This window comes from Aethina tumida, chromosome 6, assembly GCF_024364675.1.
Source record: "Aethina tumida isolate Nest 87 chromosome 6, icAetTumi1.1, whole genome shotgun sequence".
NCBI classification, from domain to species: domain Eukaryota; kingdom Metazoa; phylum Arthropoda; class Insecta; order Coleoptera; family Nitidulidae; genus Aethina; species Aethina tumida.
Window position 1 is genome coordinate 18,150,433 of NC_065440.1, and position 26,750 is coordinate 18,177,182.

Below are 26,750 nucleotides of genomic sequence, written 5' to 3' on the forward strand. Positions count from 1 at the left end.
ATAATTTTTTAACAATTGTTTCAGGTTTTCAAAACAGGTTTTTCCTTTCTGTCGTTTTTGAACGCCATGGATAATAAATAACTTGTCTAAAAATTAAGAAATCACTGTGCACTTTTTACATGCACCTGTTGTTACTTGTTATTGCAAAAATTAAATATCTTAAATGCACAAGTTGCACCAATACTTGTGTTTTATTTAATAATTTATTAATAAATCCTTTGTGAATACAGCCTAATAAAAAATTTAAACTAAATGGGGGAGAATAATATGAGAATTTTAAATTCATGCACAGGAATTGTGACAAATTATATAAAATTATAAAAGTACTATTAATATTAAATAAGTAAATTATCTCAACAACTCATATTGTTACACAAATCGTTTGAATATCTTATTTTATATATGATAAACCATTACATTAAAATGATATATGTTAAAACAGTTCTGTTTTATTTATTTTATCTTTTTTAATTAAAAACTCTCTTAATTATGATTATAATTAGATTTTTCACATGCTTTCGCACTGCCATCTCTGAGACAATAGCTGGGGAACAAATTCTGTTATAATCCTAATTTTTAATATCTTGAATATTTTTGTACAATCTGTATATAGTAAATTAAATAGTCGAAACGTAAAAAATAATAAAAAAAGCATAATTTATTAAATATGTCGAACAACGATGAAGACCACCACAAGTAAGTGAAGTAATAATAAAAGTGGGATAATTATACAACAAATACTTTCAGTACTTCCAGAAAAAATGTCGCATTTTGTGACGATGTGTTCCTAAACCAAGAAATAATCCACTTGGAACCACCAGACACACTGAAAACAAAAACAATACGCAAAAGCCTCGACATCATGGATACAAACGATGAAAACTACCTCGAATGCGAAGAGTAAGTGAAAACTGCATCCAAACATTAAACTACTAACTAGTTCCTTTTAGTGAGGTACCACCAAACAATGCGGACTGGAAGCTATGCGCCGTACACTTCAAAATGTTCATCCTGATCCTTATCTGGCTGGTTTGCAGCTGTTTCCTGATGCTTCACAACGTCAACGTGCAAGACATGCACCAGATCAGCGTTCCAAAGGACGTATCACACAGTTACGTCATTCTAAACAAACCGAAGCAGGATAAGGTGACTGTGATGCTGCAGGGGGCACTTTTGCCTCTTTACTACAGCAACCTGTCGACGCACTCCATGTTCGTCTACATTCAAATGATAGTGGTGGATGAAATGCCCTCAAAGGAACGCGACCTCAACAAATCCAACATAATATTACTCCGAAACGTATCGGACGTCTGGAACGTGCCGATTGTGAACGAGAAACTGATTGGAATGGTACCCGAAATCGTTTTGAAGAAGGTCTTCAAGTTGTCTCCGCATAAAATCGACAACACGTCCTACCATTTGTTGCAAATTAAAATCAAGACCAATTTGAACACTAACTTCCCCGTGTCCTTGGGTTACAACCTCCAACCGATTAATACTGAAGATGGTATCTACTATGCGGCTTTGGTACTTTTGGGCCTGTACATCATGATTATTAGTGACGTGGTGCATAGGACCTTGGCCGCCATACTGGCCAGTACTATGTCGGTGGCAATTTTGGCCGCATTCAATGCACGACCTACAATGTCAGAGATAATTTCGTGGATCGACGTTGAAACGTTGCTGTTGCTCTTTTCCATGATGACCTTGGTCACTATTTTAAGTGAAACAGGCATTTTTGACTACATGTCCGTGTTGGCGTACAAAGTAAGTTCACTTAAGAGATTTAATCGTTTACTAACATGTAATCCAGATTACAGAAGGGAAAATTTGGCCTTTAATCAACGCGATTTGCTTTATTACAACTATCCTGTCAAGTTTTTTGGATAATGTGACAACAGCACTGCTAATAACACCAGTTATTATAAAGTGAGTAATTTTTGAGGCTTACTCAGCTGTAGTTACATTTTTTGTTGCCTTTTAGATTATGTGGAGTCATGAAACTTAATCCAGTTCCAATATTAATCTATTCTTTAATCTTTGACAACATTGGAGGGGCTTTAACACCGATTGGAGACCCACCGAACGTCATCATAGCTTCGAACAAGGACGTGCTCAAATCCGTAATACCACTCTCCCCATTCATCAAGCAAATTTCAACCGATAATCATTTCAGGGAGTGACATTCGGAACGTTCACCTTGCACATGGGAGGGGGGGTGTTCATAACGCTAATAATAATATATCTGCAACTAAGGTACTCCTACAGGGACCCCAACAAGTTCAAATATTCGGGCCCCATCGAGGTGCAGGAGTTGAAACGAGAAATCGCCGTGTGGCAAAGGACGGCCGCCTCCGTTAGCAGTTACAGCCGGGACGAGGAGGCGGTGAGGGAGTCGCTGTTCAAGAAGTCGGCGAAGCTGCAGGACTTGCTCAAGGTTTCGCTGCAGAACACGAGTGCTTTTAGCGACGATTATCAGACGAATCTGGAGGATTTGCGGAAGAGGTATCCGATTAAGGATAAGGTACTACTTATTAAATCCGGGGGAACTTTGTTGTTGGTTATTTGCGTGTTTTTCCTTCACTCCATTCCGGCGTTCAGTAAGCTTGGATTGGGGTGGACGTCTTTGCTGGGGGCACTTTTGCTTTTGCTCATGTACGACAAGGAGAACACTGAGGTGGTGCTGAACCGAGTGGAATGGTCGACGCTTTTGTTCTTCGCCTCCCTTTTTATATTAATGGAGGCGTTGGCCAGGTTGGGATTGATAGAGTGGATAGGAAAACAAACCCAAGATATTATAATGTCAGTTGGTCCAGATTCCAGATTAACTGTGGGCATCATTTTGATGCTGTGGGTTTCTGCTATAGCTTCAGCATTCGTTGATAACGTGCCATTAACAACTATGATGGTGAGGATTGCCACAGACTTGAGCAACAGCAGAGAACTTGGCTTACCCTTGCAACCTTTAATTTGGGCACTGTCTTTCGGTGCTTGTTTTGGAGGTAACGGTACCCTGTTTGGTTCCACATCGAACATTGTTTGTGCTGGAGTCGCTGAGCAACACGGCTACAAGTTTACCTTCTTGGAGTTCATGAAGTAAGTCAAATTAATGTCAAGGTTTTATATTAATTCATTGTGTTTCAGGGTTGGAATGCCTGTGATGATTTTAAGCCTCATCATCATTACTGTTTATCTGGTTGTTTGCCATGTTGTTCTTCAATGGCATTGAAGATTTTAATTCGTTTAAAATAAAACTAAAACACTACATGAACTGTTTTATTTCACCCCTTTATATACCGGTATTCACTTTGATGTAATCTCTGAATTCGCTGACTTTGGCGTAGACGCCAGGATAACCGGGGGTGGCACATTGGATCCCCCAAGAAATCAAACCGTGAAGCACACCTTTAACAACAAGGGGACCACCGGAATCACCCTTGAAAACTATATTAAATTGATGTCTTGTAACGTTTGTAACTTACCTGACAAGCGTCTTTGCCTCCCGAATGATAACCAGCACAAAACATACGTTTGGAAAGTTTCGTAATGAATCTGTAATAATACTGGCAATCTTGTACATCAAGTACTGGCAATCTCACAGCTTGCAATCGATTGGGCATTCGATTTGTTGATGGATCCATCGTACCCCAACCTGAGGCAATACCTTCCTGACCTGGTGGAGGGAACTCGTTTTTTCTTGGAAGTCTAACTGGCTGTATTGTTGAAGAATAACTGAAAAACAAACATTAAGTCTTGAAATTCAGTTTCAATTACAAACTTTAGGGGTTGATCCAGTTCCAAAATGGCAATGTCATAGTCCACCTCTTCTTTAACGTAGCTGGGATGAATGTAAGCATTTTTAATGTTCCTAATTTGGCCTCCCCGGTTCACAAAAGAAGTACCCGCCCTGATTTTGTACAAACCTGAAACTAATGAATCATCTACTGAAATTGTGAAGTAAATTAGTACCTGATGAATGGAAACAGTGAGCTGCGGACAAGGCGTAGGTGTTGGAGATTAAAACAGCACCGCAGATTAACTGGCCATCAGATAATAGTTGTAGCTGGTAGGGGTGGTCCTTGATGTCAGCATTATAACCACCTATTATCCTGTTTCTGGCCTGCACCACTACGAATTAGTTTCTATTATTGTTTGGGCTTGTGTCAGCTTTGTGGCTTACCGGTAAACAATAACAGACATTGCAATAATGTGACTGGATTGTTAGACATTATGTGATAAAATGTGCATTTTTCGACGAAACCTTTTTATGTTATCGGGTTGAATACGTCATTTTATATGGGTCGTATTCGTGTTGCACAAGTCCTGCACTAAAATGATTCTAATTGGTTTTTCATTGGTTGTTTTGTCTTTTTCATTGTTGTCTTTGCGATTGGGTTATCTGTTTTATTTTACATTGTTTGGTTTATAACATTTTTGTGCTTGCCAATAACGCAGTGACTGTAGAAAGTTTTATGCACCTTTGCACAACGCATTTGTTTAATTACCATAATTAGTAACGATTTCCTTCAAATATTTGCTCAGATTTTGTTTAGATAACATCCAATCACTTTCATAATTTACTTAATAAACATTATTTTCTAATAAACAAATATTTGTGAGTGTTTTTAGTGTAGTTTTTGTATTAAAGTACTTAATTATGTTTAAACAAACGATGATAATAGTTTTATTATCACGTGACATGTCAAAACATATACATGCATAAAAGACACAGTTGTTAAGCCACAGTTTGTACAAAAAGACTCATAAAAGATATCTGTAATAAGGAACATTGCCAAATAAATAAATGTGTAATAACGAAACAACTAAAAATATTCAAATGTTAAGTAAAAGTTCACATTTTATAAATATCACAGGTCAAAAACACTTCTGTACTATTAAAAATATATTCGGTAAGTATTGTGTTGTTAAAATCATGACAAACACTTAGATAAATAATATAAGTTGTTCACCACACACAACCGACAAAACATTATCAGTTTTCTTCAAAATAAAACCAAAAATCAGGAAACCATTATAATAATAATGATAATATTAAGTTATTTAGGACAGCATGTTAACAGAATGTTAATAAATAAATATGAATAAAGTCATGAGTCAGACTGTTAGATTGGAAATAGAAGTTATTTTAGAAATATTAGCACATAAGTTAATCCTCAATTGACAACACATTACTAATTTCTTTAAATAAAAAACCCCAACATCAAAGAACTTAACATAATAATAATAATAAAAATACAATTATATTATTCAGGAGTCTTATTGTACAACTTGGAACTCCAATAATCAATAAATTATAGATCAAGAAATATGTTCACAGAATGTTTATCGATTTAAACAAGGATAAACTCATAAATATACTGTTATATGAGTAATAAAAGTCATTTTAGAAGTATCAGCATATAACTTACTCCTCAATGGACAACACATTGCTAATTTCTTTAAATACAAAACCTTAGAGTCAGGATGTTAACATAATAATGATAAAGATACAATTATATTATTCAAGAGTCTTATTGTACGATTTGAAATACCAATAATCTATAAATTATTGATCAAGAAACATGTTCACAGAATGTTTATCAATGTGAACAATGATAAACACATAAATCATACTGTTAGATGAGTAATAAAAGTCATTTTAGAAGTATCAGCAAGTAAGTTAATCCTTAATCGACAACACATTGCTAATTTCATTAAATATAAAGCCTTAGAATCATCAAGCTAACATAATGATAATAAAGATACAATTATATTATTCAGGAGTCTTATTGTACGACTTGGTACCTCAATAATCAATAAATTATTGATCAAAAAACATGTTCACAGAATGTTTATCAATTTGAACAAGGATAAACTTGTGAATCACACTGTTAAGTGAGTAATAAAAATAAGTTTACAAGTATGATTTAATGATCAGCCTTCAAATCATTACTAATTTCTTTAAATATAAAATTTCAAAATCAAGAAACTAATATAATAATAATAAAAATATAAGTATAACTTTGAACCCTAATAATATATAAATTGTTGATCAAGAAACCAGTTTACAGAATGTTTATCAATTTGATCAAGGATAAATTTATGAATTATACTTTTAGATAAGTAATACAAGTCATTTTAGCAGATAATCATAACATTACTAATTTCTTTAAATACAAAATCGCAAAAGGAAGAAGTTAATTAATAGTAATAAGAATAAATTTATTATTGTATGATTTGGAACTCCAATAATCTACAAATTATTGAACAACAATCATGTTTCCAGAAAGCTTATCAATTTGAACACGAGTGAATGAACATGAATCATACGTTCGATAGGTAATAAAGTCATTCAACAACCATAAACCCATAATTTAATCATTAACCAACAAGACGTAACCAATTTCCACAAACACAAACCCCAAAAACATTAATCACGAGGTTTGTTAGCACCTCGTCACCACCATCCCCCCCATATTCGAAACGCCGCCAACCGTTCCTCCGGACCCTCGCCTCACTAGGTCAGAATCGACCAAACGGTCCCGTGACCCACAATCCCCGCCGCCGCGTTCACCACAGTGGCACAACACAAACGCCGCGTCCACCGTCGAAGAACGCACACACACACAGCCAAGCCGCCGAGATGAATCCCGCAGTCGCGCTCCTGGTTTGCCTGTACGTTTGCGGGGCGGCCGCCCAGCACGACCACGAACACATGGACCATTCGAAGCACCGGGTGAGTTTACCCCCCAATGATATTGGCATTTAAGATTGTTGTGTGAACGGACGGGTGAAAGTGCAAGACGGAAAGGCGAACCCGCCTAGATTGATGCAATTGCTATTCGTGCACAATTGCGAAATCGCCTCAGTGCGAAAACTAGTTTTGGTTCGTTGTCGATATTTTCGCACACAACCTGTTCTGTTCTGTATGTGTGTTTTGTGTTTTGCGCGGCGGTTTTTTTTAGGTGTGCGGACGACGTGGAGGCATACAATAACGGTTGTTTACAAATTGAACACTCCTCCTCTTCGACCTGTTGCTCCGAAGTAGACGAAACTCGAGCGTGTTTTAAATGCGGTTTTAATTAATTGATTGTGCACCCACATTTTTCCTCGTTAACTTTTTGGATTCGTAATTTACGGTTTAAATTGAAATTTTAGACAACCTAACGTTGTCCCCTGGTCGAATTTAAAGGCAAATTCATTTTCATAATGGACTGGAATTTTATTTATAACTTCACTGGCGAGGTCACGATTTTTTCTTTACATAATTTCTATTTATAGGCAATGATTTTATAAATTTTTATCAAGTGTGTGTGATTAAAAGATCTTATATTAATTTAATGGTGGCCCAACCTTTCTGATCGTTAAGTATTCTTCAAAATGTTCTTCCATTTTTATGTTTTTATAAAGTGTAAGGATCTAGAAGACATTTTAAATGATTTTACTTTTTACAAACTATTCAATTCATTCCTTCTTTCGTTAAAGTTTATTCAAAATACTTGAAATTCTTTCTAAATTTATATATTTTTTACATAATTTTTGTTTATAGACAATCATTTCTATGTTTTTATTACCTATAAAGACCTAGGAGATGATTTTACTACTTAAAAAGTATTAAATTCATTTTTTTCCTTAAAGTGTCTTCAAAATTATCGAAATTGTCCCTCCTTGCTCAATTTTTGTATTTTTTTACATAATTTCTGTTTATAGGCATCATTTTTATGTTTTTATTACTTGTAAGGAACTAGGAGATGTTTTATATGATTTTACTTTTTAAAAACTATTAAACTCATTTCTTCTTTCGTTAAAGTTTATTCAAAATGTTTCAAATTGTTTCTAAATTTTTGTATTTTTTTTTAAATAATTCCTGTTTATAGGCAATCATTTTTATGTTTTTATTGAGGTTAAGAGACTAGGAGATGTTTTATATCATTTTACATCTCAAAAACTACTAATTTCATTCCTTCTTTCGTTCTAGTTTATTCAAAATACTTGAAATTGCCTCTTCTTCCCAAAATTTATGTATTTTTTACATAATTTCTGTTTATAGGCAGTTATTTTTATGTTTTTATTAAGTGTAAGGGACTAGAAGATGTTTTATATAATTTTACCTCTTAAAAATTATTAAATTCATTCATTCTTTCGTTAAAGTTTCTTCAAAATACTTGAAAATGTCTCTTTTTTCTAAATGTATGTATTTTTTACATAATTTTGTTTATACGCAATCATTTCTATGTTTTTATTACGTATAAAGGACTAGGAGATGTTTTATATGATTTTACTACTTAAAAAATGTTAAATTCATTTTTTTTTTTTGTATTTTTTTACACAAATTCTGTTTATAGGCAATAACTTTTAAGTTTTTATTAGATGTAGATGAATAGGGTGTATTTTATATTAGTTTTCCCCTTAAAAACCATTAAAAATCCATTATTATTCAAGACAACACAGTTTTATATAAATTCCACATAAATTACAAACACATTCCATCGGATCATTTCCATTTTATCACATCGCATTTTCCAGCTCCGGCAATTATAATTCCGTTATCCATTCGTGCCTCACCTTCACGTTTCAAAACCGACAACAAACCGTCCAGCAATTTACTACTTACTCATGATTCATAAATTAAATTACAAACATCTGCCCTTCGAAATTATATATGGGGCAGCACGTAGTTAATTAGGACAGATGCCGATCGATTTCTCATCAAACCGTGCCTAAATTTAGCATCCGTATTTTGCAGGTGAACGTGGGTGTCTACTACGAGTCGCTCTGTCCGGACTCCCGGAAGTTCTTCATACAACAACTCTATCCGTCGTTGCAGGGTGAACTGGCCCAGTATGTTAATCTTACCCTCGTTCCGTACGGTAAAACCACGGTGAGTATCTAGAATTTTTATAGAGGAAGCTGGTCGTAAACTGTATTTAATAAATATAAACAAAATAACAAATTGCAACAACAAACTGCTTGACGTGAAGTAACGTTGAAGGAAAAAGTCACGTAGGATAAAATAATGGTGCAGTTAATTAATGCAATTATCATTATGATTCATTTGCCGTTAGTTTTTCGCATTGTTGCTGCGCAACAATGGAATTGTTCTTTTCTATCTATAAATCACTATTATTTAAAACAAAAAAATGTTGCTGGCTAAAGCAATTAGCGTCAGGGAAAATTCACACTTTACAACTGTTATTGTAAACAAACAGTGTGCAATAAAATGTTACAGACGGAGTTCAACATTAACCAGTACGAGTTCAAATGCCATCACGGCGATATTGAATGTTACGGCAACAAATTACACGCCTGTGCCCTTCATTTAATCGATGGCGGCCAACCTACTCCCGGTTTGGGATACAATAAGGTCGCAACTGGATTTGTCAACTGCTTGATGGACAAGGCCGTCAAAAATGAAAACGCCGAACCACAAATGTCGTTCACCAGCAAGGAATGCGGACTGTGGAACAACGTGAACAACATCAACTACATTGACAACTGCGCCAACCACCCCGATGGTAAGTTTCTTGCGTTAACTTGTACGTGATATATTAATTTGTGGTTCGCAGGTTCTAACTTCTTGGCCCAGTACGGCAAACAAACGGACCTCCTCCAGAACCCGTTGAAGAGCGTGCCAACAATCGTTTTCAAGAACCAGTACAAAGAGGAAGACAGCCAGCTGGCCCAGAAGAACTTCGTCAAAGCCTTGTGCCAATATATCGACGAACCTAAACCAGCTGAATGTTCCAAAAACTCAGCTTTCTCCCAATCCGTCAACGTTTTCGCCATGATCGTAGCGTTGGTGGTTGCGAAGTTGTGGTAAATGAATCGTCGGTGTTCCCTCCCGTTTTGCCTTTTAAATGTCACCCTCGTTGCCTTCATTGTACTTCAACAACGTGTCTACTTAAGTATTTTTTTTAGTTTAGGCTATTTATGACGTCTTACCAGAGAGATATTGTGAATGTTTTTATTTGTAATAAAAAAATACTACCTACAAGCTTTTTTAATTCACCGTACAAACAATAGAACTGTGGACACATTATAGTGAATTTTATTTTGAAGTTTGGTGAACTTTCAGCTGCCAGATATACAAGAAATTCAAAAAACAGGTCAAGGAGTGAAAATTTCGAAAAACTGACAAATTTTTGAAGAAAACCTTGACGAAAAGAAAGTATGGAGAGTAATTAAATTATAATACACATTGACTTTTTGATTTTTTTTAAACTTAGTAATAATTCTCAAGTCAAAAATATGTTAAAAATAGGAGAAGTGTGGGGAATTACGGAATTAACCATTATTAAAATAATTAGTCAGTTTATTTAAGAAAAAATAAAACACAATTATATTGTTGCAATTAATTTTATTTTGCAGCTATAAGCCAACAAGTATTTTAAAAATACGTTTATACATGACATGTATAAAATAAACTAGATTAGTGCTCCGCCTTCCTCATCTTGCATAGGTTTTGCAGCGGCAACATCTTAATCTCCTCCTTAATCTTAACGACACCTTCTAGCACATCAATGGACAAGAGCTCGCCGGTCGCCTCTCTCTCCTCCCCGATAATAACTTTGAACTCGTCGCCACGCTGCGGCGTCACCGGATCCAAATGATCCGACATAATGGTAACGACACGGTCCTCTTCCGGCAGAAAAACGGAACAAAGGGCGCCGGAAATGCTCTGGATCACGCCCGTTTGTCCCACCAGGCCTGCGTCATCGTGACTATCCCTGATTCGTACTTCTATGTCGACGGTGTGCCAGTCGGTCATGGGTAGGACGTCCAAACCGGCTCCCGGTGTCTGGGGATTGTACTGCATGTTGGGGCTGTAGCCAGAGCTGGGGGTGTTGTACGGATTATTACTAGCCGGACTTTGGCCGTAACCTGTGCCCGGACTGGGGGTGGAAATGGCACTCTGGTAACCAGGCGAGGTCTGGTAGGGGCTGTAGGTGCTCTCGTACATCGTACCGGGAGTTTGCGGCGTGAAGGGACCGTTCATCTGGTAGCCAGGAGTGCTGGGATTGTAGCCAGGACTTGGGTATGTGTTGGAGATGCTCGGGTCCCATTCCGAGTGGGCGTTGGGGGTGCGAGAGCCGTCGTGCAGTGGCGTCATTGAACCGTAATGCAGAGGTGTCCTGGAACCGGAATCGCACATCGGTGTTTTGTTGCCAGTGTCCCTGTACAATGGGGTCTGGTTGCCGGCGTACGAGGGAGTCTTGCCATAGCTGGTGAAGCTGCCTTCTTTGCCAGCGGTGGCCCCCACGTCTGCGATGTTGTTCCTGTCCACCGATATGGTTTGACAGGAGGTGTGCAGTTCGATACGTGCTGTTGCTTGAGTGGCGTCTTTGACGATACCGATATTGCCCTTGTAAGGCCCACGTGTTATTTTGATGGTGGTACCGATGATGTCGCGGTCGCGGGTCACCCTGCCTCGTCCGCGACCTCCTCCTCCGCCTCCGCCGCCGCCAATCGGAGCAGAGAAACCTCCTGTAAAAAATTAATGAAGAATTAAAAAAATGTTGAAGAAGTGATAATGACGTAATTTTTATCTATAGTTAAAGAAAATCATTAAAAGACAAAATGAATATTTACCTCCTCCGCCTCCGCCACTGGACGGATGCATAGGTGACGCCCTCCTGGGCGACATGAACTCCATTCCAGAACCAAGTTCAGCACTCGGCAAGTTCTTGGTACCACCAGCCAGTTGCAAGTGCTTTGTCTTACAAACGAAGATACCACCGTTCTGTAAATACGTACGGGAGTACAGGAAGGCAAAATTCCTGTACAAATGTTTTATCTCCCCTGAGAAACCGTTATGCGGCCCATCGATAACTTTGACCATATCCCTCCGATGTAAACTGTTGCGATACGAATCCAGGGCGGCTGTGAAGCGATTCAATCGCCGTTTTTGTAACGAACCAGGTCTACATTCAACAACCTTGCCGTGCATGTTTAAAACATGGAAATTCTCACGTTCAAGCCTTACAATGACGCCCACAGTTTCAGCGTCCAGATTAACCATGTCACCCCATTCGAATTTACCCAAAGAATCAACACCTGACGCCATATCAGTGCACAACTGTAAATCCTTAGGCAGGATCTCCATTTCGTGCATCGTCAAGTCAGAAATCAGCACCACCCTGTTGTTCTCAACCCGTACAATCAGACCTGTGTCACCCTCGTAACGGCCCGCCAACACTTTGACGTGGTCACCCATTTTGAAGTACTTCCTCAGCTCGTTAGCTTGGAAGTACAACGACTCCTTCAAGTCGTCGTGTTTGGGCATCATGGCAATCACCGAGCCGTCTATGCTGATGATTTTACCTTGCAGGTTGATCAATTCACCCTCACATACCTCCACGTTGTCGCCGGCGCTGAAGGAATGCGTCACGACTTTATCCTCTTTCTCCGTGGACAACTCCAAGTCTATGCCCTCGGGTTGTTCCTCGAAGCGTTCGAGTTCCGCCAACGTTGGTTTCACTCCTTCAATCAGCACGGCACTCATGGTGAAGTTTTTGTACAAGAACCCTTTACGGGAGTATCTGTTGCCTTCGAAAATCAAGAAGTCACCATCCGAAGTAACTTCTCCGCCGATAGCACGGATTGCTTCGGGATCAAAAGGCTTGCTTGGCGGCCTACGTTTTTTCTTCCTCTTTTCCGCCTCTGACTCAGTCTGGGTGGTCCTGAGGGCACCCCTCAGCCTCGTATAGTCAATCCTCGGGAGTAATTTTAAGTGGACTTGATTCTGGGCCATGTCAAAGTAGTCCACTTGAGCAATGTCGTCTTTGTACAACCCACGCTTGAGCCTGACCCACTGTTTGGACTTAAGACCAGTCTGTTCTTTGACCACTCTTAAAACGTCCGTCATTTCTTTAATGGGAACCATTTGCTGGGTCCACATGCCCATCCTTAAGTTACCGACGTTTTCTATCGCCGCCTTAACATGAGGTTGTTTATAGGCTTCAATGTAGATGTAACCTTTTACACCTTCAGGGGCGACAACTGATTTAATTTGTAGGGGTTCGCTAGTGTTTTGAAACGCCAGGAACTTCCTCATCAGCAACAAACAGGTGGCCTTTTCCTCGCCTATCCTGCACTTAACCATCCACAAGTTGGGGTCTTTAACCCCAGGCAACAAGGTTTGTTGCGTAATTTCGTCTGACATTTCCTCGCCACCATCTCCAAAATGACGGGCAGCCGCTGTGTCGTCGGCGTACTTCTTCCTGAGGTACTCTTCGATTTCATGCTCCTTCTGTGCACTGTTAACGTACAAAAAATCGTTAATAAGTAGTTTGTGATTTGGTTGGTTTATGAGGACTTACTCCCACAGATTGGTGCCACGTCTTCTGCCTTCGATTTCCCGAGCTGTGGGACCGAATTCGTCCACTTCGTTGGGCACGATGCCGATTTCCTGGGCACCATCCTCCCATTCGTCCTCATCTTCGACTTCGTCGTCTACTTCGGCCTCGTCGATGATGAAATCCCTGAACCGGTCCTTGTGACCTTTCTTACGCTTGGCCGGACGTCCGTCGTCGCTTTCATCCTCTTCGCTGTCGTACTCATCTTCGTCTAAGCTTTCTCCTTCTGGCTCCTCCTCGTCCGCCACGTCTTCGCCGCCAGAACGTGCCTCCCTCGCCTCAGAACTATTATTAAAAATATTTTGTTAATTGGTTTATTGATATACTGGGATAAAAAAGTTCTTACCCAGATCGACTTCCGGACCGGCTGCGACTGCGGCTGCGCGAACGGCTTCTGGACGGCGAACGGGACGGTGAGCGACTGCGACTGCGCGCACTGCCACGAGAGCTGCGGGACCTCACCGAACCCGCCTCCGATCCATTCTCATTGTCGGAGTACGCGCTCGCCTCCGAATCCGACATTATTGGACCTGGAACGGTGGTGCACATGTGAAGAAACAATAACACAACACAAATATTTATATTTTATGGTAGAATTGTTGAATAAGTATTTCACCTATCTTAATTGAATGCCAAACAGTTTGAGAAGTATTTCAACTGTCTTAATTTGATACAGAACTGTTTAGGAAGTTGCAATCTATCTTAGTATTATACAGAATCATTTAGAAAATATCATAACTATAATATTTTAAGGCAGAACTGATCAAAAAGTATTATTATCTTATCATTATACAGGACTTTTTAGGAAATTGATTTAATGCAAAACTTTAATGTTCATTTAATGAAGGATTTGAGAAGTTTCTGTCTGTTCCAACTTTATACAGACTTATTTAGGAAGTGTCTCTACTGTTCGAAAACCAAACATGAAGTAAATGGGTTTATTGCTTCCAACAAAACATTTTTAACAAACTGATTTTATATACAACGATAACGTATTTAGAAATATATATAAAATTTAAGAACAAATAAAAATAGCTGAAAATGTGTGTATAAAACAGGTTGGAACACCCCAAAACTTGTACGTTAGGCCAAAAATATAAAATGTACGATTTCAACATAAAACAAGAATGTTATAAATTAGCTGCCTTCAATTACAAAACAAAAATCCACATAAACAAATTAAAAACCGACCAATTGTTTAATAAAAGTCAAAAATATCTTTATAGGTTATGAAGCGACACAAGCTGTCAAGTTTTTTGCCTTTATAATGCCATTTTAACGTAATTTTTGGCACTCACCGTGTTGGGGTTATCAAATCCAATAATTTGGCTACACAAAATTATTATTCACAGCCAGAAAAACCGTCCACAACAAAAATAACACCCAAAAACAAACTCTGGAGCTTGACCTCAACAAATTGACGTTTCGCTCTTCTTCTTCCGGGCCACTTGTGAATATTAAAATTAAATGTTTAAAATCGATTTTGGTTGTGTTATTTATACGAAAATTATTTAATTTTGTTATACCTAACAATACGTATTAATAAATACCTAGGTGTCCATTTAAAAGACTATAACTTTGTAAACCTTTAATTATGAGTGGTGAGTACCTAAATGTAAGCTTATAAATTGATTTTCCTAATTAAATCCTATTTATTGTGATTTAATTATGCATTATTTGATTAATATATTACATCATAGACAAACAAAAACATACTTAAAACATGCATAAAATATAGATCTGCAATTTTTTGTCTCGGTGGTGCAACTAAATTATTTTCGAGAATTTTTGGGAAACGATGCCAAAACGTCCAAAAATAGGTGACATTGCCCTAACAATTGGTGTTTCGCAATTGCACTGCGTACAAAATAAACAACGACTCGTTCAACAAGACCTAATAATAATGGGTAAAGGAAAAGGTGGAAACAAAGGTGGAAATCCACCAGCTCAAGACGTAAATATAATTACTGTGATCATTTATGATAAGTCTTAATGAATATTTTCAGAAAAAAAGTGGCGGTGCAACGAAAACCGAGGCGAAAGGTGCTACGAAAGAACCAGCAAAAGGAGGAAAGAAAGGTGAACCTTAAAGTTTTTCTAATGTTGTGTAACTTATTTAAATATTTTTAGGTGGAAAGAAGTGACCAGAGCAGCACTTTATGATTTTTATTCGTTGTGTAATTAATTTTGTGATACTTACATGAATTATATATAAATTTTAACGTGTAACTGAAGTTTTATTACCTATTTATTCTATTATTAAATTACATAGATTTTACACACAAGTTTAAAATAATATATTGTTTACTAAATTTTAAAAATATTAATTTTATTGAAATGTTCCTGCTGTTGGCCCAGAGATGACAGCACATACGCATGTTAAAAATATAAAATGTAAGTATTAAAACAAATCAAATATTGTTTTTTATACTCATACTCACCTATTAAAATATTTATTTTTAAATAATCTCAATTAAACGTAACAAAAAATATTTGTTTTAATTTAAAGTTTCACTTAATTTTAAATTTGAATCGGTTGTCATGACAACAGCGCCGCTAACTTCATTCCCGTTACGAAAACAACGAGTAACCGTCACTTCCGTTCAAAAATTCGAATGCCAAACATAAACAAACAACGAAGAGAAATGCTGCCGATCAAAAGTGACAGTTTCAGCTTCAGACGCAACACGTCGGCGAATTCATCGAGTTCCAGCACTAGAAGTGCGGGCATGGAGAATTGCCGGAAGAATTTACAGGACAAGTTCGACGGCGACGATTCGAAATCGAACGATAGGAGCGTGTTGTCGGCCCTATCGTTCAACGTGAACACCAGAAAGGTGCTCAGGAATGGGGCGGAGAGGATATCGAAGACATTCAACACGGTTCGCACCACTTTCGGATCAATTTCGCAGGTAAACTATTAATTAATTTCTTGTCTATGGTTTTATGCATTATTACATGTGTTTTAGAAATTCAAAATTTCGACGAAGCGAAGGGAAATCCTGGAAGAAGGACCGATGACTCCGAATTGCGCCACACCGGACACGTTAGCGAGGCAGATATTGGGCAGGACTCCAGTGAAATTATACAGCCCTTTTGGCTTTGACAGCCCTTACAACAGCACCACTTATGACAAAGAGAACCAGCCATTAAATACAACCCCCATGAAATATCGCAGATAAAACATTACTGTATAAGTTTATTACAGTATTTATTGTATTGTTCACCCATGAAATTTTGTAGCTTGATTTTAACAAGCTATTTGTAATATTTATTAATTTTATTATCATGCGTTTCGCCCACATTCCTATTTATTTACCATTATTTCCCATCACATTTTTTTGTTGAGACTGATTTATTGTCTATTAATTCAATATTATATAATTATTTGATATTTAAATGTTGTTTCATTTGTTTACTTGTTTAAATTCCTGGAAAAGTGTTAAATTGTCCAGAAAAAAAGTTGCTACAACCAGTTGTGTCAGGCAAACTCAATAGATGATGAATTTCTAAAAAAAAATTAAATATATAAATATATTATTTGATATATAACTGTTGTTTCATTTATTTAACAGTATCAAACTTCTGTAGAAATGTTAAATTATATAGAACTTAACTTACAACCAGTAAATGGATTTAATGATAAGTTACACATATTATTTAATATTTAAATGCTGTTTCCTTTATTTACTTAGCATTAACAATTGTTAATACTATTGCTACAACTAGTTTTGTTAAACAAACTTATCAAATGAATTCCTTAAAGTAAAACACACTCATTACTCATCACTGATTAGTGCGTACCTTGAGTAACCATCCGTAAGTAATAAAACGTTAACAAACAAGCCGACAAAAAACTCTTGATTGGTCATTCATCAGTTAATAGACGCGTAATCAATCGAAATACCCCACTTCGTATTCGGTTTCTGTAACGTGAGTGTACATGTGTGGAAGGGAGCGATTTTAATTATAGTTACAGAACATAATAAACGCATTTCTGTGCTGAACGTTAGTTTTATCTGATTGCAACATTTCTTTATGGTTTAGTTGTTGGTGAAGGTGAAGTGACATCGCAACCTTTGTACCTGGTAAAAGATGTTTATGTAAATGAGTTGTGGAGTGGTATACTAGTTTTGTGTTACAAATCTCGAGTTGCGACTATTTTGCATATATATGCTGTTTTGGTAGTGATAAAAGTTCAAGGATTCACATTAGAAAGAATATCAATTTGGTATTGCATTTGTTATTAATGAATGAATTCATTCAGTGCTACAAAATATTTTTTATTCAGACATTTAGTTTGAAATTTGATGTTTGAAAATTGAGTGAATATGATTCAATCAATCATTTGGATCAATTAGTAAATTATCTCGATAAATTTATTATTTGCGACTAAAACTTATACTTAACTTGTTAATTATTGATTCAATTAGCTGTTATTTATTAGCAACATATTTAAATTAAGTAGTTAATTATTTTATATAATATATAATTATAAAATTAAACGCATTTCATAAAATAATTAAGACTTTTATCAAACAATATCTATAGCCATGAAAACAAAATAGTATTAATAAATATTTGTAGACAATAATATAGTATTAGTTTCAATATTTATTTTTATTATCAATTAATCTTTACACATCAGATACAAATTAATGAAGGACTCTACTTGTGGCGTATCGAAGACTATCAATGAAAGTTTAAGTATTAAAATTAAACAAAATGTACTAAAATATATTAATAATATTAAATCATATTTAAAGATTCTAATATTTTTCTATTTTAAAATTTATTATTCAATAAAAGTAGTTTATTAGATATTGCTAAATAAGGAATTAGTGCCTTGGTGAGCTTCACAAAACTATTAAAAATAATAATTTTACCATTAGTTTTTGATAAATTGCAATATTCAACCCAATTTCCAAAATACAACAAAATTTAAAACATTTATAAGAATATTGCAAGCAACCCAGGTTACATACGAAAGGTTATAAACGTAAAAATTCCCATAAACAACTCCCAACAATCGTTAACCTTAAATTTCGCGCGCCCCAATTAAAACGAATTTACCGTTATGTACGTTCAAAATTTAGCATTTTACACCTAACACGCCGCTAATCTCAAACATGCATTTTTTAGAATGGTCGAGGAGGCGCCGCGTACGGACCTGAAGACCGAAATCTCGCAGTCGGACATCGAGACTCTCACGCACGAAGACTTGCTGGAAATAACGCAGAGCAGCCTGAGACGTTTGACCGCCAGCGATCCGCTGCTGCAGGATCTACCGGTGGACGTCACCCTCGAGGAGGTCCTGTCGCAAATTGCCGTGTTACAGGGGCAGTCCATTACTGTTACCATTGATCGATACTCTGAGCCTGCCTTAAGTGTTGTTGTACGTTGTTTTGTTGGTGAAATTTGCATTTGTGTTAACAAGGGGTTGATTTTTATAGATACCGCAACAGGGGGCGACTGTTTTGGATCTCAGGAAGGCATTACAAAGATGCTACATACTGACACAGCAAAGGCAGCGCAACAGGACTAAAATTAACTGGAAATATATTTGGAAAACCTACTATTTGCAAGATGTGGACTCCAAAATAGTGCTGGACGATTTCAGAAAACCAGTCACTGAGTATGGGATAAGAAACAAATCAGTGTGCAGGTTTGTTAAAAAATTAAGGAAGAAGACTTTTGGAAGAAATGACTAAGCCCAATTATGAAGTTTATAAACTTAATTGTGGTGCTCCTACAAACAGTAACAGGTGTAGTAAATCGCTAATATTTAAAATAAACGTATTTTGGACATGGTGTTTTTATTTTAGCCTCCTTGGATGATAGTCAATATCCTTGGCTTGACCAGATGACACGCGAAGCAACCATCACAACTTATTGTGACCAAAAGTCACTCAGACATCGTAGTTTGAATGTCTCATCTCTGGACCACATTCTTGTTGATCACAATCATAAATTTTTGTACTGTTATGTGCCAAAAGTTGCTTGTACAAATTGGAAAAGGGTCATGATGGTCTTGACTGGCAAGGCTAACGTCACAAAACTAACAGATATTCCATCTGAGGCCGTTCACACAGTGAACGCCACCATAAAATTATCTAATTTAAGCTCAAAGGAGGCTAAGGATTGCTTGAACACTTACACCAACTTTTTGATGGTCAGGCATCCCTTTGAAAGACTTTTGTCCGCCTATCGGAACAAATTCGAAGGTCCCTCGGTTTATTTTAAGGTACTATACGAGTCTCAAGCTGTTATAAAGGCTTAATGAATGTTTTGCAGTTACGCTTCGGCCGTTACATAATCAAGAACTATCGTACCAACGCCACGGACTCTGAGGTGGAAACCGGCCGACCGTCCTTCTCCGAATTTGTACGTTATATAATTAAGGAGGGTTTAAGGGAAAACGAGCACTGGACTCCGATCTACGATCTGTGCCATCCGTGCAGCATAAACTACACGTTTGTCGGACGTTACGAGACGTTGGGGCAAGACTCCACCACGATCCTCGACATGATCGGGGCTCCGCCGATCGTCTTTCCGGCCACCAGGACGCACGGCACCTCGGATCTGGTCCGAGACTACTTACAGCAGTTGTCCATAACGGAAATCGGGGAGCTGCGCAAGTTGTACCAGAGGGACTTCGAAATGTTCGGGTACAATTTGGAGAGTCTTTTAGGCTACGATTTGGCCTGAAGCTGTTGCCATTCCGTTCACCTGATTCATGTTACTTGCCAGTCATTAGTTGTAACGTTTTGTACATATTTTGATGTTTTTTACTACTCTTTAGTCCGTCCCCTAGAATATTTGTAATAGTAACTAATTAATTATAAAATTTTACTCGTAATCCTTGTTTTATTTTAGGAAATAATTTCATGATTTGTTAAATTAATTACGACACAAGTTAGGTAAAGAAATAAAATTCTCAAGGCAATGAAAACAACGGACAATTTGATCAACTGTACTCATATAATTATGTAACAATAACAACGTGTTTGTAAAATGTGCACACATCCAATTTATTGACATACCAGAATGAAAATACGCAATAATATAAATTAAATGCACGCGTTCGGTCATTTTATTTTTAATATTTTACAAAATAGCACTCTAAACCCCGGGTCACGGCACCAAGGGGGTCCATTCACTACTGCACCTGCTTCGGGTCTACAGGAAGCGGACGCCGACGCCGAACTGGACGCCGGGCTGCGTATGGTCCGACTTACTGAAAATCAGCGGGAAACAATAGTTCACCTCCAGCCTGGCCATGTTCCCTAGCCTGAGTGCAATACCCAGACCCCACGAGACCCTGGCGTTCTTCTGCAACGTCTCCAACAAACTGCCGCTGTCATCTGAAACTTACTTAATTAGTCGACGGGTTGATTAAAGCGGTGGTCGGGTACCTAGCCGAAATTCGCCGACGTTGCCGCCGTTGACGAACAGGTGGGTCCTGAATAACTCGCCGAAACCGCCTCGTCCCGGCCTGAAGGGCAAAGGAGCGAAGAGGTGGAGGCCTGCGGCCCAGAAGCCGAGGCTTCCAACCGCGTTACCGTCGCTATGAGGTCCCAGACCTCGCGTCTGGAAGCCACGTACCGACAACGGGCCACCAAGGTAGAATAAGTCGGACATCCCGATTTTCATGTCTGGAGATGTGGCGTTTACTATACCCCCTGTGAGAGTCCCTTGCACTACCTATTAATCATTTATAAGTTAAGTAAACAATTAATATTATTAAGTAAAGTAGAATACATACAAAGTCTTCCAGGATTGACACATTGGTCTGCAGGAACAAGTCATTTTTAATGAAACCGACGTCGCCACCAACTCCTGCAAACTCTGACGTAACTTGGAATAGGCTCCCGCTCGACGGGAAAATGAAGTCGTCCCTTAGGTCCAATGACAGGATGTGTTTCAAGGCGGACTTCAGACTCAGTCCTGTCTGCTCCCTGACTTCGAAAGCTGTTGATCTGCTCAGACAGTTCATGTCTCTAATGTCCGCCTCCCATTGGATGTTATGCTTGATCTAATTAGAAATAAGCCATTCTAAACGCTGGTTAAGTCGCAGTTGAGGCGCCGTTAACTTACCAGCGAGGACGAGTGGAACCCAAAGTCAAACAGCAGCCCCCTCTCGACTAGCTTATAACCGGACGACGGCCACTCAGAATGCGCTTGGAACACCGACGTTGTGAGACTGTTCACGAAATAAAAATACTTTTACTTCTGTTTTTAATCTTAAACCTAACCTAACCTAACCTAAAAAAATTAATTTTAATTACACTTACACAGGTCTGTGCTTGCCTCTGAAGGGTTTAACGAACCCGACGTTAAAATTGCTCGTCTTTTTCGATCCGTGACTATACTCGACTTGTATCCGTTCGCCCCGACCAAACAAATTGGGGGCTTTCATTCCGACCAACAGGGCACCTTCATTGTTGCCTACTTGGGTGCTAATGCCGCCCGTCAACCTCTTCAATTCTTTTACGTTGAACGTGATCTCCAAACCGTCGGGTGTGGCGTTTTGCCCTTTGGACGTATCTATGAACACAGAGATGTTTTTGAAGCAGCCCAGCTCATCCAGTTTCACCCTGGCCTAAAAGCATGACGGTAAATTGGGGTTCATCGAGTGATATAAGCATGTTTACTCTATGTGCACGCAGTAGGACATCCTGAAAATCAGTTGCTTTGAATAGGTCCCTGATACAGTCCTCGACTATGTCATCTTTGGTCCGGGCCAGGCCATCTATGTGTATTTTGTCGACACGTGCCTAAAAATAGTCAATTATATAATAAAATCAATGCGAATATCAAATAAAATCTATATAAGACTTCTTAAAGCTTGATAACTTAATCCACTGTTTATTTATAAAATAAGCAAGTGGTACTTACTTTGACCCCTTCCCACTGTATATCTTCCCGACTTTTAGGCGGTTCCCTTTCGTTCCTGGCAAAGCTTTCCAGCGAATCGCCGAAATTATTGTTACTCCTGTCTTCCGACTGGAAGAAATTAGGTTAGAAATGGTTATTTTTGGATGTGACATTTCTACGAACGAATTCACGACGTTCTTAAGCGTTTTACCTTGGCGTAAACCGTACCCATGTTAAACAGCCCCAACACACACACTGCAACACATAAATTTTATTTAATGAAGCATCCTTTTAGCTATAAAAAATTTTTAAAGCAGCAGGAGTACAGTTGACAGCGACAGGCTCGTGTGTCGGAATGTCACATTTGCAATCATATGATCGTGTTTAATAACATCGTTTTATTGTGTTGATTAACGATTTCGACACGTTTTATTAGGTGGACAATTAGTTTTTGGCTTCTTTTTTGGAGGATTTTGGTGAAATTCAAATAGGTGTAATCTGAGTTGCCCAACTTAGACAAATTTAAAAATTTATCCGTATATTTTAAGTAATTAGAATCCTTGTGGCGATAAAAATATAAAATCTGCTTTATTTTAAGTTATTATGCAAACAACTCAATTTTAACTGACAATAATCTGAAAATTCAATTGGGTTGTATCCACAGTTGCCTAGCAGTGCAAGTGTCAAACCAGGTTATGTTATGATGACAAGTTGTCAACAAAAATGGCAACTGCACTTTCCTACGAAGGTAAATTAACAAATATCTCACAAAATCTCGATCAAACACCGTGTTTCAGATCTGCGCAAACAGGCGCGTCATTTGGAGAACGAAATTGACCTGAAACTGGTCGCGTTCAGCAAACTGGGTGCGGGGATAAAGGCCCCACATCACAGCCATGGTGACACAGTACCCCTGTTATCGGGCGAGGACACCTTCGACGCGATGTCCGTGGAAATTGAACAGTTACTGGCTAAAGTACTGCCTCAAAAGCATCCCCTGCAACAGTCAGTTACAATTTGTTGTTTCAGTTGTCTCAGGTGAATGAGAGGCTGTCAGAGCAACCTGTGTCCGGGGCGGCGATGCTGCACACCCTACAAAGGCACAAGGACATATTGGCGGACTTATCCAGGGATTTTCACAAGACCAACTCGCAGCACGAGCACCGCAAAGATCGCGAGGAACTGTTGAGGGGCAACGATAGTTTTCGAACTGACGGCGTCAACAATCGTCGAGATATTTATCTCAAAGAGAACCAACACATACACAAGTAAATTGCTCTTGTACCCCCCCTTAATTTGAGACTATAACTTTGTATGTTGCAGTTCTGATCGGCTAATAAATGAGCAGATATCAATAGCAATGGAGACAAGGGAGCACTTGACTTCACAGAGACAGACTTTGAAGAGATTGCAGACTCGTTTCAACGATATTTCCAATAGATATCCGGTGATCAACAGCCTGATTCAAAGAATAAATCTTAGAAAACGACGTGATTCCATTATACTTGGTTTAATTGTATCAGCTTGTACAATTCTCATGCTTATTTATGCTTTTAGTTAAATAAAATGAAACAATGTGATATAAATGTATGTAATTATTGAAACGGTTTTTATATAGGTGTTATTTCGGATGTACTAATCAAAAATAGTTTACGTAATAAATTCATATTTTACTCGTCTGCGTTTTATTCCATTAAAAAAGCACTGGCAGGAAGTTATGGGATTTAAAATAGACTGTTTACAAGAACGGTTCCCCCGTTTAAATATTTAGTCTGGTGAAATTTTCGAACGTAATTCCAACGTTCGGGGTTTATTACACCCGTCTGGACGTACGCGAAAACAAAACGGTTTATTCTCGGGGGCCCCGTCAGACGATCACGTACGTGATTGATGAATGGATCGTCGATTACTACCGATTTTTGTTGACGTCGTTTTTTGTTATGACGGTGGCTGGCTGGTTTTCTTCGCCGTGCCGAGGGAAATGCGCCAGACACCAGCGTTTTTTTAATTGATGACCGGCACTCGCTCAATCACGTCCCGTAAACTATAACATTCTGTTTAGTCGGATGGTACAATTTAATATTGAAGGCTAGATAAAATATTCCGTTGTCTCGGCACGGTACAGGAATTGTTCGTTGGGGAGATAAATAATTGGTTCCAGTAATTTACATCAAAATTCTTTGTTACCAAAAAAACCTTGGCATTAATTAATTCGTATAAATTATTGAACTTTATCGGCGCTTATGATAGTTTTATAATAATTATAAGGGGCCCAAAAAAATTTACAGTAGTGGTCGTTGATAATAATATTAATTTACTGATTTTGTAATCCATTAACTAATATTTAAACCGTTCGGGATAAAAGGATTTAATTCAAATTTTCTCCAGTCAGTATAAAAATATATTTTAATATCCTACTTCTTTTTTGCCTTTAGTTAAGTGGGAATTATTTTTATTTAAATACAGAATAAATAACGGGAGAAAGACTATATTTAATTCAAGTATTTAAGCTCATATTTTTAATATATTTTAATAAGTTGCTATGATTGTGGCCACACAGTAGTGTGTGTGTGTTAACACTCGAAATTAATGCGTCAATGTTAAATGCATGAGTTCCGAGTTTACATAATTGTTTATTAAATCGTCTAGACTGGCGCATCTCAATATTTAGCTTGGCCCATTCGTTTACCGGCTTCGAATTCGATTTACGGGGTTAATAACATTCCGGCAAAATTTTCCCAAAATTACAAAAACAGAAAAAAATAAATAATAAGGTTTATTGCCGTGCAGTTTTGCGCCTATTTTCGGTGGCGTTTGGAATTCGCCCGGGCGGCTGCCAAAAAATGTCGGGGCGCATATTTTCATGCACGAAATAAAATAGAATAAAAAAATTGTCGTGTCAATCACCACACACACACACACACGTTTCTCGGTAAAAGGAGAGAAACGAGGTGCGACCCAATTAATTTCATCCACTACGCAGCGTATCGAAATACACGAAACCAGCAAAAAATTTATTCGTTTAAGGTTCATTAACATCCGAATTAATAATTTTATAAGATTCCGGCTTGTGTGTTCGCAACGCAAAAATTATTACGCATCCGCGCACACACACATATGAATATTATATTCGTTATCGAATCGGATTTCAGGACGATTCGTCATGGAACTATTCGGGTATGCGAATGATCTGATCGTTTCGGACGATACGCAATAACAATCGGACGATTTATAAACACAAACAAAATCGTTTTCGACGGCTGGATATTATGACAGATAAAGAAATTGCTGAATTGTTTATTAAAGTCAATTCATTTCGGACAGTATAATCTCTTATTTGGGTTCAAGAGTTCGGTTTTTTTTTATTGTTAACGAAAAAATTAACTAATAACTATTTTAATCAAACGTTCGTTTGAGATTATTAGAAACCGGCATTTTTTTAATAAGCGATTATCAGCACGAAAAACCCGCTATTACTTTATTTTATATGTTTTATGACGTACTTTTTTACTGTTATATTACCAGGGCGTCAGGATATAATGAGAAAACTAAATTACAACAATTAATTGTCTGAAATTCCTGCAACCTTTTCCTGAAATTTAAAAATTAGTGCAGTTGGAGGTCCTTGAAACTTTTCAACTTAACTTCCTGACAACTTTGCTAGTTTATCGTTTTTCTTTTCACATTTGACACAGTTTTCATTCCAATTTTAATGTAAATCTACTGGTTATATTTTTGTTCAACACTTTAAAGTCAAATAATTAAGAATTAATAACAAATTTATGAAATTTTTAATTGATTAAATTATTAAAAACAACATTTTACCATTCTTACTTTAAATTTTTTATATTTTATATTATTTCATAGACACCCAATTAAATAAATTAGTTTGAATTTATAACAATATTATCAACCAATAAATTTACATAAGCCTGTTTCCTAGATGACATCACAGGTGTTACTGACCAGCGCTATGTTAATCTTGAAAATAAATATTCACATTTTTAAGGGTTTTTTTTCTTAAAACCTGTCCATTTTAACGTGTTATAACAAGATTTTTTATGTATTTACATATTGAAGGGAAGCAAATAATGCAGGTTTCTATAATGATAAGTGAATTTATATATTTAGTTTTACGATTAATATTGTCTAATAAAATATACGAAGCAAATATAAATTTACTTGAGTAAATTGAAATCATGAAATAAAATTATCAAAAAAAAAAAAAAATAGTTCATCTTAATTAGGGGTAAAAATAGAGACGTAATTTATAATACACATTGAGTAATGACCTCATTATTAAACTGATATAAGTCAACAACATTTTAAGCTAAAAACCTAATTAAATAACGGATTCAATATTATTATAATATGTGATAATATAATTATATTAAAACTTAAGGTTCATTTTTAAAACAAATTAAGACTGGACATACTTACCTTATCAAGCAAATGTAAATTTATTCTATCATATACTTAGTTTTATAAATATAAATAAAATTATATTGAAGTGATTTT

General features: G+C 37.2%; 8 protein-coding genes across 12 annotated transcripts; 5 read left to right on the forward strand and 3 right to left on the reverse strand.

Moving 5' to 3' along the window:
• The first annotated feature begins 635 nt into the window (after positions 1-635).
• On the forward strand, positions 636-3,265 carry LOC109598452 (P protein). Its single transcript, XM_020014366.2, has 7 exons — positions 636-696; positions 748-900; positions 951-1,767; positions 1,814-1,929; positions 1,985-2,123; positions 2,177-3,096; positions 3,145-3,265. Exons 1-7 carry the CDS (start codon positions 668-670, stop codon positions 3,227-3,229), a joined length of 2,259 nt encoding a protein of 752 aa, XP_019869925.2. The 5' UTR covers positions 636-667; the 3' UTR covers positions 3,230-3,265.
• Positions 3,263-4,879, reverse strand: LOC109598455 (trypsin-2). Of its 4 annotated transcripts, none has more exons than XM_020014369.2 (5): positions 4,181-4,879; positions 3,970-4,128; positions 3,779-3,923; positions 3,483-3,732; positions 3,263-3,436 (listed from the first exon to the last, which is right to left on the reverse strand). In XM_020014369.2, the coding sequence occupies exons 1-5, from the start codon at positions 4,227-4,229 to the stop codon at positions 3,290-3,292; spliced, it is 750 nt and encodes a 249-aa protein (XP_019869928.1). In that variant the 5' UTR covers positions 4,230-4,879; the 3' UTR covers positions 3,263-3,289. The 4 variants fall into 4 exon arrangements, with proteins under 4 accessions (XP_019869928.1, XP_049825116.1, XP_049825115.1 ...); XM_049969159.1 differs by having other exon boundaries at positions 3,263-3,444; positions 3,500-3,732; positions 3,779-3,929; XM_049969158.1 differs by having other exon boundaries at positions 3,779-3,929.
• Positions 4,880-6,457: 1,578 nt separating this feature from the next.
• Positions 6,458-9,994, forward strand: LOC109598454 (GILT-like protein 1). The gene is made up of 4 exons (XM_020014368.2): positions 6,458-6,736; positions 8,747-8,881; positions 9,230-9,515; positions 9,567-9,994. The coding sequence occupies exons 1-4, from the start codon at positions 6,644-6,646 to the stop codon at positions 9,818-9,820; spliced, it is 768 nt and encodes a 255-aa protein (XP_019869927.1). The 5' UTR covers positions 6,458-6,643; the 3' UTR covers positions 9,821-9,994.
• A 343-nt stretch (positions 9,995-10,337) lies between these two features.
• On the reverse strand, positions 10,338-14,801 carry LOC109598451 (transcription elongation factor SPT5). The gene is made up of 5 exons (XM_020014364.2): positions 14,654-14,801; positions 13,702-13,885; positions 13,320-13,640; positions 11,590-13,256; positions 10,338-11,484 (listed from the first exon to the last, which is right to left on the reverse strand). The coding sequence occupies exons 2-5, from the start codon at positions 13,875-13,877 to the stop codon at positions 10,430-10,432; spliced, it is 3,219 nt and encodes a 1,072-aa protein (XP_019869923.1). The 5' UTR covers positions 13,878-13,885; positions 14,654-14,801; the 3' UTR covers positions 10,338-10,429.
• Positions 14,802-15,929: 1,128 nt separating this feature from the next.
• On the forward strand, positions 15,930-16,755 carry LOC109598446 (uncharacterized). The gene is made up of 2 exons (XM_020014361.2): positions 15,930-16,267; positions 16,325-16,755. Exons 1-2 carry the CDS (start codon positions 15,971-15,973, stop codon positions 16,535-16,537), a joined length of 510 nt encoding a protein of 169 aa, XP_019869920.1. The 5' UTR covers positions 15,930-15,970; the 3' UTR covers positions 16,538-16,755.
• A 1,585-nt stretch (positions 16,756-18,340) lies between these two features.
• LOC109598439 (carbohydrate sulfotransferase 11) lies at positions 18,341-20,214 on the forward strand. 2 transcript variants are annotated; one of them, XM_020014353.2, is made up of 4 exons: positions 18,341-18,434; positions 18,498-18,754; positions 19,352-19,599; positions 19,650-20,214. In XM_020014353.2, exons 2-4 carry the CDS (start codon positions 18,499-18,501, stop codon positions 20,061-20,063), a joined length of 918 nt encoding a protein of 305 aa, XP_019869912.1. In that variant the 5' UTR covers positions 18,341-18,434; position 18,498; the 3' UTR covers positions 20,064-20,214. The 2 variants fall into 2 exon arrangements, with proteins under 2 accessions (XP_019869912.1, XP_019869911.1); XM_020014352.2 differs by lacking the exons at positions 18,341-18,434; positions 18,498-18,754 and adding an exon at positions 18,924-19,120 and having other exon boundaries at positions 19,181-19,599.
• Positions 20,215-20,317: 103 nt separating this feature from the next.
• LOC109598435 (sorting and assembly machinery component 50 homolog) lies at positions 20,318-22,600 on the reverse strand. Its single transcript, XM_020014348.2, has 8 exons — positions 22,444-22,600; positions 22,254-22,361; positions 22,010-22,132; positions 21,650-21,957; positions 21,453-21,558; positions 21,121-21,390; positions 20,771-21,059; positions 20,318-20,719 (listed from the first exon to the last, which is right to left on the reverse strand). The coding sequence occupies exons 1-8, from the start codon at positions 22,462-22,464 to the stop codon at positions 20,535-20,537; spliced, it is 1,410 nt and encodes a 469-aa protein (XP_019869907.1). The 5' UTR covers positions 22,465-22,600; the 3' UTR covers positions 20,318-20,534.
• A 226-nt stretch (positions 22,601-22,826) lies between these two features.
• Positions 22,827-23,907, forward strand: LOC109598444 (Golgi SNAP receptor complex member 1). The gene is made up of 4 exons (XM_020014359.2): positions 22,827-22,980; positions 23,030-23,208; positions 23,262-23,500; positions 23,556-23,907. The coding sequence occupies exons 1-4, from the start codon at positions 22,956-22,958 to the stop codon at positions 23,791-23,793; spliced, it is 681 nt and encodes a 226-aa protein (XP_019869918.2). The 5' UTR covers positions 22,827-22,955; the 3' UTR covers positions 23,794-23,907.
• Positions 23,908-26,750: the final 2,843 nt, after the last annotated feature.

Bases quoted from the DNA above. Each gene is read 5' to 3' on its own strand.
- LOC109598452 (XM_020014366.2), top strand. From the start codon at position 668: ATGTCGAACAACGATGAAGACCACCACAA. The intron at 1,930-1,984 runs GTGAGTAATTTT...GTTGCCTTTTAG, and splicing joins ATAACACCAGTTATTATAAA to ATTATGTGGAGTCATGAAAC. The intron at 2,124-2,176 runs GTAATACCACTC...TAATCATTTCAG, and splicing joins ACAAGGACGTGCTCAAATCC to GGAGTGACATTCGGAACGTT.
- LOC109598455 (XM_049969158.1), bottom strand. From the start codon at position 4,229: ATGTCTAACAATCCAGTCACATTATTGCAATGTCTGTTATTGTTTACC. The intron at 4,129-4,180 runs GTAAGCCACAAA...ACTAATTCGTAG, and splicing joins ATGTCTGTTATTGTTTACCG to TGGTGCAGGCCAGAAACAGG. The intron at 3,733-3,778 runs GTTTGTAATTGA...TTTGTTTTTCAG, and splicing joins GAACTGGATCAACCCCTAAA to TTATTCTTCAACAATACAGC.
- LOC109598454 (XM_020014368.2), top strand. From the start codon at position 6,644: ATGAATCCCGCAGTCGCGCTCCTGGTTTGCCTGTACGTTTGCGGGGCG. The intron at 6,737-8,746 runs GTGAGTTTACCC...CGTATTTTGCAG, and splicing joins TGGACCATTCGAAGCACCGG to GTGAACGTGGGTGTCTACTA. The intron at 9,516-9,566 runs GTAAGTTTCTTG...TGTGGTTCGCAG, and splicing joins CTGCGCCAACCACCCCGATG to GTTCTAACTTCTTGGCCCAG.
- LOC109598451 (XM_020014364.2), bottom strand. From the start codon at position 13,877: ATGTCGGATTCGGAGGCGAGCGCGTACTCCGACAATGAGAATGGATCG. The intron at 13,641-13,701 runs GTAAGAACTTTT...TTTTAATAATAG, and splicing joins CGGTCCGGAAGTCGATCTGG to TTCTGAGGCGAGGGAGGCAC. The intron at 11,485-11,589 runs GTAAATATTCAT...AATTTTTTACAG, and splicing joins CAGTGGCGGAGGCGGAGGAG to GAGGTTTCTCTGCTCCGATT.
- LOC109598446 (XM_020014361.2), top strand. From the start codon at position 15,971: ATGCCAAACATAAACAAACAACGAAGAGAAATGCTGCCGATCAAAAGT. The intron at 16,268-16,324 runs GTAAACTATTAA...CATGTGTTTTAG, and splicing joins CTTTCGGATCAATTTCGCAG to AAATTCAAAATTTCGACGAA.
- LOC109598439 (XM_020014353.2), top strand. From the start codon at position 18,499: ATGGTCGAGGAGGCGCCGCGTACGGACCTGAAGACCGAAATCTCGCAG. The intron at 18,755-19,351 runs GTTGTTTTGTTG...ATGTGCCAAAAG, and splicing joins TGCCTTAAGTGTTGTTGTAC to TTGCTTGTACAAATTGGAAA. The intron at 19,600-19,649 runs GTACTATACGAG...AATGTTTTGCAG, and splicing joins GTCCCTCGGTTTATTTTAAG to TTACGCTTCGGCCGTTACAT.
- LOC109598435 (XM_020014348.2), bottom strand. From the start codon at position 22,464: ATGGGTACGGTTTACGCCAAG. The intron at 22,362-22,443 runs GTAAAACGCTTA...AATTTCTTCCAG, and splicing joins TGGGTACGGTTTACGCCAAG to TCGGAAGACAGGAGTAACAA. The intron at 20,720-20,770 runs GTACCCGACCAC...AGTAAGTTTCAG, and splicing joins CGTCGGCGAATTTCGGCTAG to ATGACAGCGGCAGTTTGTTG.
- LOC109598444 (XM_020014359.2), top strand. From the start codon at position 22,956: ATGGCAACTGCACTTTCCTACGAAG. The intron at 22,981-23,029 runs GTAAATTAACAA...ACCGTGTTTCAG, and splicing joins AACTGCACTTTCCTACGAAG to ATCTGCGCAAACAGGCGCGT. The intron at 23,501-23,555 runs GTAAATTGCTCT...TGTATGTTGCAG, and splicing joins GAGAACCAACACATACACAA to TTCTGATCGGCTAATAAATG.